Source organism: Acartia tonsa, chromosome 15, assembly GCF_053477335.1.
Source record: "Acartia tonsa isolate MP-2025a chromosome 15, ASM5347733v1, whole genome shotgun sequence".
Classification (NCBI taxonomy): Eukaryota; Metazoa; Arthropoda; class Copepoda; order Calanoida; family Acartiidae; genus Acartia; species Acartia tonsa.
The window spans coordinates 19,461,277-19,483,866 of record NC_137274.1 but is presented as its reverse complement, the minus strand read 5'-3'; the positions used below and the strand labels follow the sequence as shown (position 1 = coordinate 19,483,866).

General features: G+C 34.4%; 1 protein-coding gene across 6 annotated transcripts in view; it reads right to left on the bottom strand.

Moving 5' to 3' along the window:
- The window catches only part of LOC145307199 (uncharacterized), a 184,246-nt gene that overhangs the window by 40,196 nt on the left and 121,460 nt on the right, over window positions 1–22,590 (bottom strand). For 3 of the 6 annotated variants that reach the window (XM_080149571.1, XM_080149572.1, XM_080149576.1), the window contains exons 6-21: window positions 22,450–22,516; window positions 21,408–21,562; window positions 20,497–20,542; window positions 19,805–19,869; window positions 18,846–18,950; window positions 17,554–17,594; window positions 16,651–16,774; window positions 14,861–14,922; window positions 13,600–13,630; window positions 12,612–12,686; window positions 11,222–11,293; window positions 9,222–9,305; window positions 7,273–7,341; window positions 5,934–6,028; window positions 5,168–5,290; window positions 1,796–1,852 (exon numbers count right to left, since the gene is read on the bottom strand). In XM_080149571.1, coding sequence (XP_080005697.1) covers window positions 1,796–1,852; window positions 5,168–5,290; window positions 5,934–6,028; window positions 7,273–7,341; window positions 9,222–9,305; window positions 11,222–11,293; window positions 12,612–12,686; window positions 13,600–13,630; window positions 14,861–14,922; window positions 16,651–16,774; window positions 17,554–17,594; window positions 18,846–18,950; window positions 19,805–19,869; window positions 20,497–20,542; window positions 21,408–21,562; window positions 22,450–22,516 — 1,271 coding nt within the window. Of the gene's footprint in view, window positions 1–1,795; window positions 1,853–5,167; window positions 5,291–5,933; window positions 6,029–7,272; window positions 7,342–9,221; window positions 9,306–11,221; window positions 11,294–12,611; window positions 12,687–13,599; window positions 13,631–14,860; window positions 14,923–16,650; window positions 16,775–17,553; window positions 17,595–18,122; window positions 18,171–18,845; window positions 18,951–19,804; window positions 19,870–20,496; window positions 20,543–21,407; window positions 21,563–22,449; window positions 22,517–22,590 lie in introns of those variants that run through there. The other 3 variants (XM_080149575.1, XM_080149573.1, XM_080149577.1) reach the window with 3 other exon arrangements.

The window sequence follows — 22,590 nt, the reverse complement described above, 5'->3', positions numbered from 1 at the left end:
TTTTAAAAATATATGGGAGACTTCAACGTAAAATAAAGTGAATTATCGTAAAATAAAGAAGTAATGTAGAGACTTTAACAAATAAAAACATCTAAAGTGCCACTAGAGGCGAGTGAATATAATATAATAATATCTTTAAGTAAGAGAACACATCTAAAATGAAGGGTAGATTGACTCCAATTAATAAAGATTTTCTTGTAAAAAATGCCAGATGTTAAATTTATATTGCTTGGAATGTTGCATAAAGTTTGATTTGAGATTCATTCCCCCAAATGCATAAAAAAAATAGAGGAATCTGCTATTATTCTACTTAACCCGGCCTAACTCTTTATACAATGATGCATTTATGTATGTGACCCCCCCCCCCCACAGTGGAATTTTTGGCGGTTTTGGGGATTTTTTAACTTTACCAGTCACAAATGCCAACTAAAGCTTATATTAAATGAAAATAAAGTTAAAACCTATCACATACAGTTAATGGTTTGTATAATATAACTTATCATGCACATATCATTGTGATTCTGGATAAGAAAATGTCCCCAGAACTAACCTACTCAAATGGTTCAAAATTCAAAATTTCCAATTTAATTCATTTTGGAGAGAAAAGTTTTTTAGCACTGACTTATACCTCAATTATAACTTATTATAACTTTTAGGTCTTATTAAGGTAATTAATATACATAGTTTTTCAACAATATCATACAGGGCTCGGCAACCGCGCGTTAGCCGTGTCTAAGCCACAAATTTGGATCCATTTTGATGTTTTAAAAAGATTTCTTTACAAGAGGGAATGCCAAGTTGGGTCAAGTTTAAACTTTCAGTTTATTTTTAAAATTGTAAAGGGTTTTCCTGAGGCATACAGGCTGCCGAGCCCTATTATGCCATGAAAATAGAAAAAAAATAGGTTATCTTTTTATGTCTCATTTTAACCCACCCTAAGTATGTAAATGTTGTCCATGTGTGTAGCGAAGCTACTCTATAATTCGAAGTGTCCGTATGTCCGTCTGGCTGTAGGAGACAGAAAAGGGGAAACATGATTTTCTTGGCTCCTATATAAGATAGAAGGCTGAAGTTTTCAGGAATGAAACATGTGTTAACATTCTTCATATTTTCACCAAGTTTCATTAAGATTCGTCAATTAACAAGGGTGCTAGATTGGTTCTACATTTTTAAGTTTTCAAGATATTTTCTACTTCTATTCTAGATAGATGGCTGAAATTTTCAGGGATTGAATATTTTAATAATCTGTATAAGTTTTGGGCTATTTTTCTGATTTTTCTGTTTTCTCTGATGTCCTATTATAGAAAGTAATAAGTTTTTTTTTTGTCTGAAGCTTAAGATCTGTAAAAATACTGGTCAGAATGGGGTGTAAGGAAGCTTTATAAATGTCATGGGAAGGTTTTAGGCTATTTTTATGAGCTTTCTCGAACTGCCCAAGAGACTAGGGGCAAAGCAACTAGTCTAGTATATAAAGTATATTAATTTTTTTTGTCTGAAGCTTAAAATCTGTAAAAATACTGGTCAGAATTGGTTGTAGTGAAGCTTTATAAATGTTATGGGATGGTTTTAGGCTATTTTTCTGAGCTTTCTCAAACTACCCAAGAGACTAGGGGCGAATCAACTAGTCTAGTTTATAAAGTATATTAATTTTTTTTGTCTGAAGCTTAAAATCTGTAAAAATACTGGTCAGAATGGGTTGTAGTTTAGGGAAGCTTTATGAATGTCTTGGGATGGTTTTAGGCTATTTTTCTCAGCTTATAGGCAAAGGGTGAAGTTGATGTAATAATTGTTTCCTGATGTGGAGATGTTGGTCGACTTTGGCATCTGGGTGTAGAGCAGGCAGATCCACCACCTGCAAAATTTGAAACCGATTAATATCCGCTGGATTAGAACCTGTTCTCAGCAATACTATCCGCATAGTGTCCGCGGAAAGCTGTCTATAATACGATAAAACATAGGGATCTGAAGGGATGAGACAATGGCCGATAATTTGATGTTGGTTAAATTTTATTCACAGGTAATTATTTATATTTCCAGTATGGATTTGAAACTGATTAATAATCTCTGGATTAGAACCGGTTCTCAGCCATACTAGTTATTTATCTCATCGTATCAAAACAATATTAAAACCAGCACGATTTGTATTTTCATAATTTTATTTTAATATTTGTGGGAAAGTTTCTTTAATACAATTTTTCAGCATGGATGAGAATCAGTACTAATCCAGCAGATATCTATCTGTTTAAAAATACTGGAAAATCTTTTCTCGTATTCATTCGAATCCGGTGGATAGGAACCGGTTCTCATCCATACGAAAAAACTATGTCTAGCATGGTATTATATCCAGTTTTCTACGAATATAGAAATGTACAATCATAAGATTAAAACCAAAGGTACGGGCTAAAAAACTGGTTTTAATCTTATAATTGTACATTCTATATCTGCGGAAAGCTGTTTATAATACGATGCGAGGAATAACTATTTCAGTATGATTTCGAAACTTAAAAACATCCAATTTATTAGAACTAGTTGAAGGCAATACTGAAAAAGCATTTTCAGTATGGCCTCGAAACTGCTGGATTAGAACCGGTTCTGAGACATTCTTAAAAACCATATATAGCTTCGTATTACATACCATTTTCCACGAATATCAAGATAAAAATATATTAAAACCATGTGTCAGAGGTCAAAGAACTGGTTTAATCTCAAATAATGGCTATAAATAAGGTTTAATCATTTATTGGGTATTTAGTTTTTTATGCATGCAAAATTTTAACAATATGTCCAAGAATGACGTATTAACAAGAGAAAAACAATGATATAATTGGTATAACTTTGCCTGAAAAATGAAAAGATATATATAACTATTATCGAACTGCAGATAGCAGAATGAAAACGGTAAGACAAAGGGACATTAACACTTGTATAGTGTCAGAAGTGAATAATCAGAATAAAAGTCGAAGCAAAATTGTAAGTAAATTTGTTGAAAAACTGCTTCATAATGTTTATGGACATACTTACATTTTTAGGACTTGATTAATGAATTGCTTCGCTTATAAAATTATACTTTGTTGTACAAGGAATCAATTTACCAAAAATCAGATCATTCGGATGATTAGATACATAAAAATTTGTTGTTTGAAAAGTAAAAATCAACATGTTTAAAATGGACGTACGGACATTTTGGTAATGATTATAGAGTTGCTACGCTTTCTAAATCGTACCTATCTACTAAAGGAATCACCTTGCAATGTTCGAAATCGATAGGACAATTCTATCATGCCTAAAATAACGAAAAAAGCTATCCATTACGGACGTACGGACAGACCTCTCTCTCTCTCTCTCTCTCTCTCTCTCTCTCTCTCTCTCTCTCTCTCTCTCTCTCTCTCTCTCTCTCTCCTAACCTAACCTGAAATAACCCATCAAAAGCTACTGTGAAAATATGACTAAACCCACTACTTTATTTTCTTTCCAAATCTAAAAATTTTAACGTGTTTATCATTTTATACAAAGACTTAAAATATCAAATACTTAAAATAAAATGATTAGAAATAATTTATTCATAATTTGATAGAAAAAATCTTCAAATTTTCAAAGTGTAAAATCGTCGAATAAATATCGTCTGTAAAGGGATAAATTTTAAAATTATTTTTAGTTTAAATAATTGCCGCTAGGCGTAACTTTTTAATTTATTAATTACAAATTTATACTATTTTTTATACAAAAAAGAATAAGTAGACTTCATCTTTTAGTTTTATTATTTTAGATATTTTATAATTTATGAACTGTAAAATAAATTTATTGGAATATAATTTGAGCAGATATAAAATTTATTATATGTCTTATTGTAAGATAGACGCAACGTATTATAATAAGGTATAACCAGTGTAAGGAATTAATAATCTTTTATATTTGTATGAGTAATTGCTCTTTAATATTTACATAAATTCTTATATTGTATGTGAATTTGGGATCTACTGCAATATTGCTGGTAACGAATATGGCCAAAAATTTATGAATTTAAAAGGCTAGTAGCTGCCAAACGGCTGAACGTACAGATCATGCCCGCTCACTGTTTTAGGCGGCATGAGAAGGCCTACAAATAATCTGGAATAGCCATAAATCAATGATGCATAATTATCTCGCAGTGCAGAGAAATGCGCGAAAAAGGCCTATTTTAAGCGTTTTTTCTTTAGTGAAGCTTTCCCTGTGCATCCTTGGATCTTGGCTATTCCAGATTATTTGTAGGCCTTCTTATACCGCTCATAATGGTGTGCGGGTATGAGCTGTACGTTCAGCCGTTTGGCAGCTAGCAGCCTTTAAGATTCATAGATTTTTGGCAATATCCGTTACCAGCAATATTTTACCGTGAACTGCAGTAGATCCTGAATTTGTACTGAAGGTTCTCACTAAACCCATCGTAGGTTCTCCTTAACAGGGTAGCTTCTAATAGGTCACAGGAAGGTTTATAACTAATTTCGGGGAGGGTACCAACACCTTCATAATTACATATTGAATCGAGAAGGGTATGAAATGGTGGTTAGTGGGTGTTATTAATAGTTATTTCTCGCATCGTATTATAAACAGCTTTCCGCGGATATAGGATGTACAATTATAAGATTAAAACTAGTTTTTTAGCCCCGAGGTGCCGAAGGCATAATATAATACGATACTAGACTGAATATGAGAAAATATATTAATTTACTATAATCCTTATATAAAATTAACATGATTTGTTTCTGTCTGTAAGTCTGTATGTATGTAACATTGGATCATGCTGAATCGACATGGTTCTCCTTTACAGTGTAGCTTCTCTTAGGTCCTGGGCAGGTTTCTGACTATTTTTGGGAAGGGTTCCTCCACCCTTCAAGAGTAATCCCCCCAAGATGCCTCTAGATGCCTCTTGGGGAGTAGCCACTAGCTTTTCACAAGGTGCATTTCACTTTGCCCTTCACTATCTCTCTCTCTTTCTTTCTTTTTTTCACACTCTCTCTCTCTCTCTCTTTATTTATTTATTTTCTTTTTTCTTCTTTTATTCTCTTTCCCTATCTATCTTTCTGTCTCTATCTCCCTATTTCTCTCTCTCTCTCCTTTACACTCTATTAGTTAGTGAGATGCTTTGCAGACAAAAAAAAGCTTACTACTTTATATAATAGGATTGTCTAACCTCTGCATGGAGACATTGTAGGTCCACGTGGAGTGCTACAAGGAGACATCCTTGGATCTTGTAGAGTGCCGCAAGGAGACATCCTAGGATCTCTGGAATGATAATCATGATATGCTTCCACCTAATATTGTTATCATTCTTAGTAGCAATGCACTGTGGATTTTACAGGAAGACATGTTCGGATGCTGTGAGTATTGGTGCAAAAAATGGGGACAAATTTCAAATTGTTTTGGCATGTGATGTCATACCCCCATCTCTTTTCTAGGGGGTTTCTTTCCTCCTTCCCTTTTCTTTCCCCTCACTTGTGACGTAAATAATCAGCCCCGTCAAAACAATTTAAAATTTGTCCTCATTTTTTGCACCAATACTCACAGCATCCATGTTAGTACATCGTGGAGTGTATCGGGGAGACATCTTGGGACCTTGTGGAGTGTCGCATGGAGACATCCTGAACCTTGAGGAGTGTCACAGGGAGACACCCTCAGACCTCATGGAGGGCCACATGAAGACATCAAGGACCTTTTGGAGTGTTGCGTGGAGACATTCTTGGACCTCAGGGAGGGCAGAGAGAGAGAGAGATGTTCACAATGTAAGAATGATTCCTGATGCTGGTATGGATGATGTTGATAATAGTAATGGTGAAAGTGGTATTGGAACCATTTTTAATGTTTTAAGTCGGGAATATGTTCGAACCTATCAAAATAAGCACTTTGTTGCGGATTAGAGGTCTCTACGGGCGTAACTGTTAAAAATAAGAATGATTCCTGATGTGGATGGTGTTGATGATGCAAAGGCTGATAGTTGTGGTGGTGATGATGGTATTGATCATATAGAGAAGGATCCTCTTGATGATGCACATGTCTGATAAATATATAACAAGGATGACAACATGGCTTTCAAACCAATTAATATCCGCTTGATAAGAAACGGTTATCGGCCATTCTGATAAATCATGTATAGCATCATATAACAGACAATTTTCCACAAATATTAATATAAATATCATAAAATCAACACCAGTTTTACTGAAATGGGCCTTTGGTCCCTTAGGGATAACAAAACTTGGTTTTTATTTTATAATTTTTCATTCACTAACTGCGGAAAGCTGTCTATAATACAATAAGTTAATAATCAAAATATAAATGTATAAAAGCCAAAACAAAATTGTAAGTTAATTTGATGAAAACTGTCTAAATACAGGACATACCTAAATTTTCAGGACTTGATTATAGATATGCTTTGCTTTTAATATTGTACTTTGTTGTCCTAGGTATCAGCATTACAAAAATTATATCAATCAGATAATTATATCCAATAAAAACTTCGGCCCTCCACTTTTGAAGTTTTGATATATCTTGGAGAGTTGGAAGTAGCTGAAGTATCTCTCCCCTCCCCCCTCACCCTGAATAGTTATAAACACACTGACATACAGAGTGACATTCTGTTACTAAATCAAAGAACTAAAGGCTTTGCTCCTAGCCTCTAGGGGCTTTGCCCCAAGAGGTAATTAAAAAAAAGAAATTAAGTACCTCTGGTGCTGCCACCACTAATTTTAAATTATTTTTTTTAATAGAGGTGGATTTTTTTGTTTTTTGGGAGGTTGGGGTTGTCCCAGCCCTCAAGAAAATAGCGAAAAACCACCACAGGACCAGTAGGTATATTCCCTAAAGAGTAAATCCAATCGGTTCAGTGGTTATCGAGATCTTAAGTGACGGACGGACAGACATCAAACTAATTTGTATTATAGGTACTTTGTTTTATTTTCAGATGTCTGGTCTGATTCAGAGAGAGAGGGGACAATGGGTTGCTTATTACACTAGTCCCCAAACTTTTATAATAACTTTGGAGACTTCAGTGAATTTTGATTGATGATTCATTAAGTTAAGTGTTCAAACGCTTCAACAATTAATTTTAATCTACAGAAGGGAAAATATAGTGCATCATCATTGGTGTGGTGATGAACATCAATTAATCAGCCATTGTCTTATCCCTTTAGATCTCTGAATTTTCTATATTAAATTATAACATCGTATTATAGACAGCTTTCCGCGGACATTATGCGGATAGTATGGACTGAGAACCGGTTCTAATCCAGCGGATATTACCTTTTTAATGAAGAAACTGGAGACATATAGGGTGAAGTCATCAGTGAGGATCTACGGACGGGGGAAGATCTAAAAAATAATAATGAAACAAGGATGACAACATCCATAAAAGCGAAGCACTGAAACGGTAGGACAAACGGACATTAACGCTTGTATAGTGTCAGAACTGAATAATTATAATATAACTGTATAGGGGTCAAAGCAAAAATGTAGGTAAAGTTGTAAATTCAGGACAATGTTTATGGACATTCTTACATTTTTAGGACTTGATTATAGAGTTGCTTCGCTTATTACATTATACTTTGTTGTCCCAGGAATCAATATACCAAAAATCAGATGATTAGTTCACATAAAAATTTTTTGCTAAAAAAGTAAAAAAATCAACATGTTTAAAATGGACGTACGGACATTTTGGTAATGATTATAGAGTTGCTACGCTTTCTAAATCGTACCTAACTACTAAAGGAATCACCATGCAAAATTTGAAATCGATAGGACAATTCTAACATGCCTAAATTAATGAAAAAGCTATCCGTTACGGACGGAATGACGGACCGACCCTAATTATAGAAAAGCTTCGCTTTTAAAAATATTTTCAAGTATGGCTTCGAAGCCGATTTTTATTTGATCGATTAGAACCGGTTCTCAGCCATACTGAAAAACCATGTAAAACACCGTATTACAGAAAAATTTCTTTGGATACTAACATAAAAGTTATAAGATTAATAATAATAATTTAAGAAGGCAAAAGTCCCTCCACAGATTATGACGTCATACGATAGAATAGCCAATGAGAGGATAGTATTGAATATAGGTAAAATTTATGCTGGCCTCTCATTGGTTATTCTATCGTATGACATCATAATCGGTGGAGGGACTTTTACCATCTTCTAATAATTTTATTAGCCCAGGCAAGCATTGGCCATTTGGGGCTAACAAAACTGGTTTGAATATTTAATTTTAATATCCGCGGAAAGCTGTCTATAATAAAATGATATAAATAACTTTTTCTGTCTTTTTGCAAGGGTTCCAACCTCCTTTTTGATAGAACAACCTTTGTCTCGAAGTCCTAACTGTGCATGGTAATAAGTTCTGTCCAAGTTTTTAAAGGCCAAGGCATTCCCCCTACTTAATCTATTAATGTCCCACACCTGGACATAGTAGCAGTAGACACCACTTTTTAACATCTTTAGTTACGACGCGGTGTTAAGCCGAGTTTCGAACCTATCACCTCCCTCAACGACGACGACGAGGATGCGCTACGTGTTATACAAAGGGCTAAGGAGGGGGGGGGGGGTTGACACATTTGCGTAAACCTGGTACCTAGTTTCACGAAGTTTAAAATTTTTTGAATAGACCTCCAGGTTCTGGAGCTGCAGGCCTCCAGGTGGTCTCTGTACAGGTAAAATAAAAAAAAGATTTTTAAAGTTACAAATCAACTTATAAAACAAAATATGCATCTTTTTTCTTCAAATATGTGAATAATATTAAAAAAGATGCATATTTTGTTTTATAAGTTGACATAAGTTGACCTGTAACTTAAAAAAAAAATTATTTTTGTTTACGCAAATGTGTCAAACCCCCCCCCCTCCCCTTAATCCAGAAAGAGAGAGAGAGAGAGGACAATGGGCTGTTAATTACACTAGTCCCCAAAGTTTTATAATAACGTTCTCTTGTTTGTCGGCTTAACAACTTTGGGGTATTTCAATGAATTCTAATTGGTCGGTATATTACGTTGAGTGTCAAAACATTTCAACCACTAACTGTAATAATCTACATTAGGGGGAATATTGTTTGGGATATACATCAGTTTATTGGCCATTTTCTTCTCCCTTTAGATCCCTGATTTTTATATATTAATAAATTCGTATTATAGACAGCTTTCCGCGGACATTATGCGGATAGTATGACTGAGAACTGGTTCTAATCCAGCGGATATTAAATCTTACCTTCTAGAACATGATGGCGATGATCTCAATGAATTAGTAGGAGATGCTCTCAATGACCGTAGTGGAGATTTTACTGGAGAAGCCCTGAAATGATTTACAGGGATCTTAAGGGATAAGACAATGGATGATAAATTGATGTACATCCCCAATGATGATAATCAAAATTACACCTTATGTAGATATTTAAAATTTTATAAAAGTTTTTAGCCATCGAATAAGTTATATAACCATGGGTACCAGTGTAATTTACAGTCAAGTGTCTCCTCCCTTCTTGGAAATTTTAAAAGAGCCTTTGACTTTTTAAAAGCGAAGCTTTTCTATAATTAGGGTCGGTCCGTACATCCGTCCGAGATAGTTAGCTTGTATTCGTTAATTTAAGCATGTTAGAATTGTCCTATCGATTTTAAACTTTGCATGGTGATTTCTGTAGTAGTTAGGTATGATTCATGGGACAAAAAAGTACAATATTATGCGTGAAGCAACTCTATAATCAAGTCCTAAAAATGTAAGTATGTCCATAAACATTATCCCCTATCAAGAAGTTTTTCAACAAATTTACTCACAATTTTGCTTTGACTCCTATTCTTATTCTTATATTCTGATTTTTCAGTTCGGACACTATACAAGTGATAATGTCCGCTTGTCTTATCGTTTCAGTGCTTCGCTTTTATGGATGTTGTCATCCTTGTTATAATCGTAAATAGTTTGTTCATTTCTTTATTCATCTGAGGTTGTTAATCAATTATAAACAGAAACTAATGTTTTCATTGGAGGATTTTTTCATTTTTGGTTGGAAGATTTTTTCTCGTATTCATTCGAATCCGGTGGATAGGAACCGGTTCTCATCCATACGCAAAACTATGTCTAGCATCGTATTATATCCAGCTTTCTACGAATATAAAATTGTACAATTATAAGATTTAAACTGGTTTTAATCTTATAATTGTACATTCTATATCCGCGGAAAGCTGTTTATAATACGGTGTGAGAAATAACTATTCCAGTATGGCATATAAAACCGAAAAATATTCGCTAGAATAGAAATGTTTCTCAGCCATACTAAAAAATCATGGTTAGCATCGTATTACAGACAATTTTCTACGATTAATAAAAGAAAAATCATACTAGTTGTGTTAGACCGGGCCTTCAGCCCCTTGGGGCTATTACAACTGTTTTAAATTTAAAATTTTAATTTTTTAATATTGCCAGAAAGCTGTCTTTAATACGATGCGCCAAGTGTTGGGTATAGAAGATCTTACATATATATAGTTCAGATATCTAAAGGGATGAGACAATGTCCTATAAATTGATGCACATACTAATGATAATACACCAAATTCCCCCTTCTGCAGATTACACTTAGTGGTTGAAACGTTGAAACACTCAATTTTATGACCCAACTAATCAAAATAAAATAAAAGTCACCAAAAGTTGTTATGTCACTGAATAAGAAAACATTACTAAACAAGGATGACAACATCCATAAAAGCCAAGCCCTGAAACGGTAGGACAAACGGACATTAACACTTGTATAGTATCAAAACTTTAGTAAATTTGTTGAAAAACTTCTTAATAAGGGATAATGTTTATGGACATACTTACATTTTTAGGACTTGATTATAGAGTTCCTTTGCTTATAATATTGTACTTTGTTGTCCTAGGAATCAGTATACCAAAAATCAGAACAATCGGATAATTAGATCACATAAAAAATTAGTTGTTAAAAATGTAAAAAATCGACATGTTTAAAATAGACGTACGGACATTCTGGTAATGATTATAGAGTTGCTACGCTTTCTAAATCGTATATAACTACCACAGGAATCACCATGCAAAATTTGAAATTGATAGGACAATTCTAACATGACAAAAACTATCCATCTCAGACGTACGGACGGACGGACCGACCCTAATTTTATAAAAGCTTCGCTTTTAAAAAACTTTGGGGACCAGTGTAATAAACTGCCCAATATCCCCTCCCTCCCATGTATGTAGCTAACCTTAAAGATCTATTTGGGGATAAAACTGTAGGAGATGCCCTGGTAGATCCACGCGGGGACTGAGACGGATACCTAAACATATTTGAAACCGATTAATATCCGCTGGATTAGAACCTGTTCTCAGCATTGCTATCCGCATAATATCCGCGGAAAGCTGTCTATAATACGATGTGATAAATTACTGTAAAACTCCTGGATCAAAAGGGATAAGACAATTCGTTTTTATATCGTGTAAAGCATCGCATCACGTATTTTTTCATTCGGCATCTTGGGGCTAAAAAAAACTGGTTTTAATCTTATAGTTGTTCATTTTATCTATCTATCTAACTACGTATCTATCAATCTATCTATCTATCTATCTATCTATCTATCTATCTATCTATCTATCTATCTATCTATCTATCTATCTATCTATCTATCTATCTATCTATCTATCTATCTATCTATCTATCTATCTATCTATCTATCTATCTATCTATCTATCTATCTATCTATCTATCTATCTATCTATCTATCTATCTATCTATCTATCTATCTATCTATCTATCTATCTATCTATCTATCTATCTATCTATCTATCTATCTATCTATCTATCTATCTATCTATCTATCTATCTATCTATCTATCTATCTATCTATCTATCTATCTATCTATCTATCTATCTATCTATCTATCTATCTATCTATCTATCTATCTATCTATCTATCTATCTATCTATCTATCTATCTATCTATCTATCTATCTATCTATCTATCTATCTATCTATCTATCTATCTATCTATCTATCTATCTATCTATCTATCTATCTATCTATCTATCTATCTATCAATCTATCTATCTATCTATCTATCTATCTATCTATCTATCTATCTATCTATCTATCTATCTATCTATCTATCTATCTATCTATCTATCTATCTATCTATCTATCTATCTATCTATCTATCTATCTATCTATCTATCTATCTATCTATCTATCTATCTATCTATCTATCTATCTATCTATCTATCTATCTATCTATCTATCTATCTATCTATCTATCTATCTATCTATCTATCTATCTATCTATCTATCTATCTATCTATCTATCTATCTATCTATCTATCTATCTATCTATCTATCTATCTATCTATCTATCTATCTATCTATCTATCTATCTATCTATCTATCTATCTATCTATCTATCTATCTATCTATCTATCTATCTATCTATCTATCTATCTATCTATCTATCTATCTATCTATCTATCTATCTATCTATCTATCTATCTATCTATCTATCTATCTATCTATCTATCTATCTATCTATCTATCTATTTATCTATCTATCTATCTATCTATCTATCTATCTATCTATCTATCTATCTATCTATCTATCTATCTATCACCTCTTGAGCAAAGTTTCTCTAGATTCCATGGCGGCTAAATTCTGGCTGCTTCGCGCCAAAATATTCTCGGATTCTCTGGGGAAAAAACAAGAATGTCAAAACATTAAAAAATAGCAAAAGTACCCAAAGTTTTCAATTGAGTTTAAGTACATACTATCAATGTCAAAACTTTTCCATCGAACACCCTTATAGTAAAGTAACAGAATGACTGTCTGTCTGTGTGTATTTCTATAAGTCTGTACCAAAGGATCTCGCTAACCACTAAAAAGGTTTGGTTCTCCTTTACAGTCTAACTTCTCCTGGGTCCTGAAGAGGTTTATAACTATTTTTGGGAAGGTTACAATCATCCTCCCAAGAGAAGTTTCTTAAAAATATTTTAAATGGAGATGTACTGACTCTCCCCCCATAAAAATGACAGAGATGAGAGGAGAAGTGGGAAAGAAAACCCCTAAAAAAGAGATGGATAAACCCTCATTTTTATCACATCAAATGGATGATTTTTAACACTATTTGGGCTTTGTCCAAATATTTATGTACGAGCGGCTACGCCCCTAGAGGTCTATAGGCGTTTTTAAAGAAAAAGAATAAAAATAGAGGATAGTTCATTTTTTCTAGGGGTGATTTATTTCGTGAGTCCCCCCCCAAATGTTTTAAACTAAACCTGGACCTATGAAAAATTGCCTGTAAGGGAGAACCATATCGGTTCAGTGGTTAGCTTCACTAACAAACAGACAGGAAGATATACATCCTGTTACTTTATTATAGGAAATATTCAGGGGCTGCTATTCAGCAATTTAATTCTATTTGAAATGGCCGAAAATTAAATATTTTGTTGGAGTAAAGTTGAAGTAAAACTTTTTTTTTGGCGTAACTGAAAGGGAAGTGGGTGATAAGGGGAGAAAAAAAGGAACGGGGTAGAGGGGAAATTTTCACTTATAATCACATTCCCTTTTTCCCTGGAAGCTATTAAATAAGCATAAATAGTTACCTTATGGTTTCAGCAAATTTTTGATTCATCTAACAAGAATTTTATCTTATTTTTAAAAGCGAAGATTTTCTATAATTAGGGTCGTTTGGGCATGCTAGAATAGTCCTATCGATGTCAAACTATGGTGATTCCTCAATTAGTTAGGTACGATTTAGAAAGCGTAGCAACTCTATTTTTATTCATTTTAAACAAGTTAGTTTTTAACTTTTTAACAGCAAATTTTTTTGTGATATAATTATTCGATTAATCTGATTTTTCTAATATTGATTCCTAGGCCAACAATGTACAATGTTATAAGCGAAACATCTCTATAATCAAGTCCTAAAAATGTATTTCCTGTATTTGAGTAGTTTTTCAAAAAAATATACTCAAAATTTTTGTTAATTATCCATTTATATTCTGATTATTCAGTTCTGACACTCTACAGGTGTTTGTCCTACCATTTGAGAGCTTTGCTTTTATGGATTTTGTCATCCTGGCCTGAACACAGTAATAGTGTCTGACTGATTATGACGTAACAAAAAAAAATAGCCAATGAGAGGCCACTATAAATTTTACCATTGGTCAATAACGGCCTCTCATTGGCTAATTTTTTTTGTTACGTCATAATCAGTCAGACACTATTACTGTGTTCTCCTGGCCTTGTTAACATTAAACAAGCATATATTTTCTAACTCTGGCTGTCTGTCTTTCTGTCCGTCTGTCTGTCTGTCTTTCTGTCTGTCTGTCTGTCTGTCTGTTTATCTGTATTTCTTAATTTCAAAGGGTTTTCACCTGGAGGGGGGGGGGGGGGGGGGGAATTTTAACACCTTATTGAAACAATAATCCAAGAGGTATGTTGTTGTGTTGTGTTACTTATGGATGTTGTCATCCTTATCTATAATACAAAGTAGCTTGATGTCTGTCCGTCCGTCTGTCTGTCCGTTCCTTAAGATCTCAGCAACCACTGAACCAATCGCATTCTACTCTTCAGGGAATATATCTACTGGTCCTGTGGTGGTTTTAGGCTATTTTTGGGGGGGTGTGACACCCCCAACCCCCCCCCCCCCCCCAAAAAAAAAAAAAAAATCCCCCCACCAATTTTTTTTTTAAAATTAAATTAATAGTGCAGTGGGGGCTCTCCAAGTAATAAAATATGTAATTATACCTCTTGGGGCAAAGCCCCTAGAGGCTAGGGGCGAAGCCGCTAGTTTATTAAATAAGGCATTATAATATTACAGATCTAGGTATAATATAAAAAAAAATAAGATAAAAAATTCCTTTAAAAGTTTTGTATTTCTTGGGAGGGAGCTAACAGAGCCAGGAGTTGATAAATATGGATACCTAGATAGATAAATAGATAAATAGATAGATAGATAGATAGATAGATATATAGATAGATATATTGATAGATAGATAGATAGATAGATAGATAGATAAATAGATAGATAGATAGATAGATAGATAGATAGATAGATATATAGATATATAGATAGATAGATAAATGGGAGCTAACAGAGCCAGGAGTTGATAAATATGGATACCTAGATAAAAATAAATGGATACAAATCTGCTTACAATCCGCTGGATCAGAACCAGTTCTCAGTAATACAATCCACATAATGTCCTCGGAAATCTGTCTATGATACTATGCTATATAGGGAGCTAACAGAGCCAGGAGTTGATAAATATGGATACCTAGATAGATAAATAGATATATGGATAGATAGATAGATAGATAGATAGATAGATAGATATATTGATAGATAGATAGATAGATAGATAGATAGATAAATAGATAGATAGATAGATAGATAGATAGATAGATAGATATATAGATATATAGATAGATAGATAAATGGGAGCTAACAGAGCCAGGAGTTGATAAATATGGATACAAATATTTATGGTCCATTATTATGTGCATTTAAAGTTGAGCGTTTAGCGAGATCCTTTGGTACAAACAGACAGACAGACCTACAGAAAAAAGGAAAAGGACAGACAAACAGACAGACAGACAATATGACAAACAGACAAACAGACAGACAGACAGAATGACAAACAGACAGACAAACAGAGAGACAAACAGACAGACAGACAGATTGACAAAATGACAAACAGATAGACAAACAGACAGACAAACATACATACAAACAGACAGACAAGCAGACAGACAAACAGACAGACAAACAGACAGACAAACATACATACAAACAGACAGACAAACAGACAGACAAACAGACAGACAAACAGACTGACAAACAGACAGACAAACAGACAGACAAACAGACAGACAAACAGACAGACAAACAGACAGACAAACAGACAGACAAACAGACAGACAAACAGACAGACAAACAGACAGACAAACAGACAGACAAACAGACAGACAAACAGACAGACAAACAGACAGACAAACAGACAGACAAACAGACAGACAAACAGACAGACAAACAGACAGACAAACAGACAGACAAACAGACAGAAAAACAGACAGACAAACAGACAGACAAACAGACAGACAAACAGACAGACATCCTGTTACTTTATTTCTTGGAAGGGAGCTAACAGAGCTGAGAGTTGACAAATAGGGATACATAAATATAATTATATCAATGACCAGAATAGTTATTTCTCCCATCGTATTATAAACAGCTTTACGCGGATATAAAATGTACAATTATGAGATTAAAACCAGTTTTTTAGCCCCTAGATGCCAAAGGTATCTTGGGTTGTAGTCAAATGCTCGTATTAAGTCAAACTGTTCTTAATTATGGACCATTTCATATATTCACATTTAGTTATAATTATAAATACTTTGACTTAGTAAGGGCATTTGACTACAACCCAACACCAAAATTTATAGAATCATGGTTGAAAATGACCCTTGATCTAAAGGGATAAGACAATGGCCCATAAATTGATGTACATCCCCAATAATGAAACACATAATTACCCCTTTTGAAGTGTAAAATTAGTAGTTGGAACGTTTGAAAACTTAACCAATAAAAATTTACTAAAGTCCCCATAGTTGTTAAGCCAAGAATCTAATCGCTCTCTCTCTGACATTACCTGGATTCCATCATATTGATTGGTTCCTCCTCATAAAATGAATCTCTTTTCTCGGATGGCCTTCTGGTTGGTAGGGTCTCCCACATGCGAGAGGAGGGATCACTAGGTGCTTCAGTAACATACTCTAGGGTCATTTAAATAGTGTATTCCATCCCTTCCCAGAATTGTTGAAGAGTTTTTGGACCCAGAAAAATCCTTGGAACTTGGAAAAAGTTATCGGAACCTTTATAATCCAATGTATATCTTTTTAGACAATGATAAAAAGGTATCAAACCCTTTTCACCCCTCATACATTGCTGAAAAAGGGATAAGACAATGAATAATAAATTAATGTATATGCTCAACTTTGATAAACAAAATTAACCCTTCGGTAGATCAAAATTACTGGCTGAAAAGGATGATACTGCTAGTATATACAAACCAATCAAGTTTACTAAAGGATTAGGACCCAAAAGATTTAGGCAAAGGAAATACCTCCCTCCCCCTCATATTTTCAATTATTATAAAAAATAAAAGAGTGATTTTTATTTTTTGGTATCAAAGCATTTTTAGTAGCGAAGCTACTCTATAATTCCCTTTGTCTGTCCGTCCGTCCATCCGTCCGCCAGTCAGTCAGTCAGTAACGCTATGGGGGAAACGTGATTTTCTCGGCTCCTATTAGAGATAGACAGCTAAACTTTTTAGTGAAGATTACTATGACATATGCACATCTAATCTATACATTGTTTTGTGCGTTTGTCTATTAATTAGGGTGCTTAATGCTTCAAAAGACCATCATACGTTTTAAGGTTTCGTGATTTTTATTATTTAAGTTTTTTTATAATATGCTCTATAATTTTTGTGCTTTGCTACTTATGGATGTTGTCATCCTTGTTTTCTTCTTACGGATGGAATACACTCTACCTTCTCTGGGATGTTCCAGGTTCCTCTCAGTTTTATCAGACCTAACAAATAATTAAATAAATTTCTTGTATTCATTTGAATCCGGTGGATAGGAACAGGTTCTCATCCATACAAAAAAAACTATGTCTAGCATTGTATATAAATCGCTTTCTACGAATATAAAAATGTTCTATATCTGCGGAAAGCGGTTTATAATACGATGAAAAAATAACTATTTCAGTATCGATTTGAAACCAATCATTAATATCCGGTTTATTAGAACCAGCTCTCAGCCATAATGAAAAGTAATGTTGAGCATCATATTATATCCAGATTTCTACAAATATAAAAATATACAATAATAAGATTAAAACCCCAAGATGCCAAAGTAGATTTGTGGCTCCTTTTGACTTTTGGCTCCCTTACCTGAAATTGCTTGATTCTGGCAGTCTAAAAGAGGTGTTCAAACGTTTCATTCACTAATTTTAATCTACATAGGTGATGATTTTATGTATTATCATGTACATTAATTTATCGGCCATTGTCTTATCCCTTTAGATCTTTGGGTTTTAATTGACGGAACCCTTTACCTGAAATTTGCTGATGCTGGCAGCGGTCTAAATGTAGGCATAGGAGTCTCAGTACGTCTAAACATGGGTAACTGCGTTTTGGAACCCATTACATCCCCAATAACAAACACCAGTTTTAATTGACGGAACCCTTACCTGAAATTTGCTGATTCTGGGGGTCTTAATGAAGGTATAGGAGCCTCAATACGTCTAAATGCGGGTAACTGGGATCCTTAACCAATCACCTCCCCAATAAAAAAACACTGGTTTGAACCTACGGAACCCCTTACCTAAAATTTGCTGATTCTGTAGGTGGTCTAAATGAAGGCACAGGAGCCTCAATACATCCAAATGCGGTTAACTGCATTTCTAATCCCTATTACCTCCCCGCTAACAAACACCTGTTTGAATCAACGGAACCCTTACCTGAAATTTGCTGGGGGTCTAAATGAAGGCAGAGGAGCCTCATTACGTCTAAACGAGGGTAACTGCGTTTTGGAACCCATGACATCCCCAATAACAAACATCAGTTTGAATTGACAAAACACTTACCTGAAATTTGCTGATTCTAAGATAAAAACACCAAGTTGAATCGATGGAACTCTTACCTGAAATTTGCTGATTCTGGCGGCGGTCTTAATGAAGATAGAGGAGCCTCAGTACGTCTAAACGAGGGTAACTGCAATTCTGAACCAATTACCTCCCCAATAACAAACACCAGTTTGAACCTACGGAACCCCTTACCTGAAATTTGCTGATTCCGGGGGTCTAAATGAAGGCAGAGGAGCCTCAGTACGTCTAAATGAGGGTAACTGGGATTCAGGACGTCTACATGGAGCTTGGTGGTACCTGAGAAAATTATTTTGAAAAATGGAAAAATAAGGGATCTAAAGGGACAAGACAATGGCCAATAAATTGATGCACATCCCCAATGATAATATAGAAAATTACACCTTTTTGTAGTTCATAACTAGTGGTTGAAACGTTTAGACTCTCAACTTAATGAACCAACCAATCAAAATTCAATATTAGTCCCCAATATTATTCCGACACTTTACCTGTTTCCCTGATACTTTATAATATGAAAAGCAGCTACACCTCTAGAGGCCTTCAGGGGCACTTGAGGTGATGAGGGTGGAATTCGACCTCTCCATTTTTTTTTTTTTTAAACAAAAGTAGATATATATGGGGGAGGAAATTTTGTACATGGGATGAAGAAGGGACAACCACCACTCATGTTAAATTTAAGTTTTAAAAAGAAAAATTTTAAAAATGAGAACCATATCGGTTCAGCAGTCAGCGCATACCGCCACAGATTCTGTTACCCAAGGATAGGAAGGGGTAAATTGCATTGGTACCAAAAGTTTTATAAACACGTTGGCTCAAAAACTTTGAGGTACTTTTCTCGTATTCATTCGAATCTGGTGGATAGGAACTAGTTTTCATCCATACAAAAAAAACTATGTCTTGCATTGTATTAAATGCAGCTTTCTACGAATATAAAAATGTACAATCATAAGATTAAAACCAGTTTTTTTAGACCGCGCCTTCGGCACCTCGGGGCTAAAAAACTGGTTTAAATCTTATAATTGTACAATCTATATCCGCAGAAAGCTGTTTATAATACGATGCGCGAAATAACTATTATTGATACTTGTTTCAATCTAGTAGTGTCTTCACTTTTCGACCAATAATTTTAATACCTGTTAAAAGATGGGATATCATCATTGAATCTTGAGTTGGGAGAGTCAGGACGGGAAAGGCTGGCCTATAAAAGAATAGTTTTCATGAAAACTATGCTATGCGGTGCTAGATCGATTCCTAGATTTTTATGTTTCGTGATTTTTAAGGTTACGCGATTTTTTAAGGTTTCCTGATTTCCCTATCTTATCAAGATTAATGTTTATTGTATGACACTGCTTTATAGTAATTTTTCCCGATATCCATTAATAATTTTTTAGCTTTGCTACTTATGGATGTTGTCATCCTTGTTATGTCTATTTTTGGGGTGTAAAATTAGAATGTTAGGCAATTGAAATAATCATTTATCGCATCGTATTATAGACAGCTTATCACGGATATCAATATGAAAAATTAAACCTGTTTTGTTAGCATTAAGATGCCGAAGGACCAGTTTTATTATTCTTATCTAAAAGTTTGTGTAAATGTGTCTGTAACACGATGCTATGCATAATTTTTCAGTATGGCTGAGAACTTATTCTAATCCAGCGGATAATAATCGGTTCCGAAGCCATACTGGAAATATATATATATTTCCTTGTATGTGTTTTTATTATCGTATCGTGTTATAGGCAACTTTCCGCGGATATTATCCGGATAGCATGCGTAGAACCGGTTCTAATCCAGCGGATATTGATACTGGAAATGTCCTTACCTGGTACTTAGCAAAGGATTCCTTGATTTTGTCGGATTTAGCATCTCTAAAAATAACAAGATAAGTCGACAATCCTTATAATAAAGTAACAGGATGTGTGTTTGTCTCTGTGTCTGTCTGTCTGTACCAAAGGATCTTGCTAACCGCTGAACCGATATTGTTCTCCTTTACAGTGAAGCTTCTTATAGGTCCTGGGAAGGTTTTAAACTATTTTTGGGGAGGATGTCTTCAACCCCCATCCCCTCCAACCTTTTGAAACTCAAATTTAAAATGGGATGAAGTAGACTTTTCCCATCCTACCTTGAGTTACCCTAGAGGCTTCTAGGGGCCTAACCACAAATATTCTTTAATGTGCATTTGTGAATTTGTAATTTATTATGAGTGTCGAAACTTTTCAACCAATAAATCTAATATACAAAATGGGTAATTTTGGTTAAGATAATTAGTGAGGATATTGATTAATTGTCCATTGTCTTATCCCTTTAGATCTTTGCTATTAGCATAACCTCAACGGATCTAATCATGAATAAGACTATGGCCGATAAATTGATGTGCATTCCCAATGATAATACACAAAATTACCCCTTGTGTAGATTAAAATTAGTGGTTGAAACGTTTGAATACTCAACCTAATAAACCAACCAAAATTCAATTAAAAAGTCCCCAAAGTTGTTAAGCCAACAAATAAGAAAAGGTTTATTTTAAGACTTTGGGTACTAGTATAATAAAAACAGCCCAATGTCCCCTCCCTCCCATTTATTTCCTGGATACAATGGGGGAGATGGATCCCCCCTCCTCCACTCAGAGTACCCAAAGATTTCTCTTATTTATTGGTTCAAAACTTTGGTTACTTGTATTGAACTTGTAATGTATTAAGAATGTCCAAACTTTTCAACCACTATATTTAATACCTGGAAACCATAGGGGAGAATGACCCATCATGGTCCCTTCTCCTTGCAAAGGGGGATATAGGTGATCCCCGCCCTCCACCACCTCCACTCATCTGTCTGGGCGGGGGGGATAGGGTTGTGGAGGGGGAAAGGGGGGAGCTGCTCACAACCCCCCTGCAACAAGCATAGTTGGTGAAAAATAGGAAAGAAAAACCTAAAATGTCATGTGTGACGTCATAAAAATATGTCTTAAAGGGAAGGATGAGAGGAGAAGTGGGAAAGGAAACCCCCCAAAAATAGATGGATTTTTATGACGTCACACGTGACATTTTAGGCTTTCTCAAAAATACATAGAGAACAGCTATTTCTCGTATTCATTTGAAACCGATCAATATCCGGTGGATTAGAACCATACCAAAAAAAAAGTGATGTCTAGCATTGTATCAAGATTAAAACCAGTTTTTATCTTATAATTTATTTAATATCCGCGGAAAGCTGTTTATAACACAAGGCGTGATATAACTTTAATTGCTCAAAGGCTAACAAAACAGGTTGAATTTTATGGTTTTAATATTCAGTGAAAATGGCTGTCATATGATGCTATGCATGATTTTTTAGCATGGCTCAGAGGATATCAAGCAGTTTTGATGCCATACTGGAATACTTATTTATTGCATCATTTTATAAACAGCTTTACGCGGCCGGGTATTAAAATGTACAATTATAAGATTAAAACTAGTTTTTTTTAGCCCCAAAATGCCAAAGGCACAGGCTAACAAAACTGTTTTCAATAATTTAATGTTACATTTTTATATTCACAGGAAAATAATACAATACATGATTTTTCAGTAATGCTTAGAACCGGTTCTAATATAGTAGATATTAATCGGTTTTGAAACCATACTGGAAATATATTTTTCATTGTATGTTTTTTTAAATTATCATATCGTATTATAGACAACTTTCCGCGGATATTATGTGGATAGTATGCTTAGAACCGTTTCTAATCCAGTGGATATTTATCGGATTCAAAAACACATATGTTGTAACTAAGCTTGTCCCTTGATTTTGTTCTTTGCAGGGAAGGAGTTGTAATAGCTGTTCCAGGTGCGGAGGCTCTGCTACCATCTAGTTCAGGTAAGATATTAGAATACCATCATTTTTAAACACTTGATGTTTGGAAAACTTGAGCTCATTTATAGAC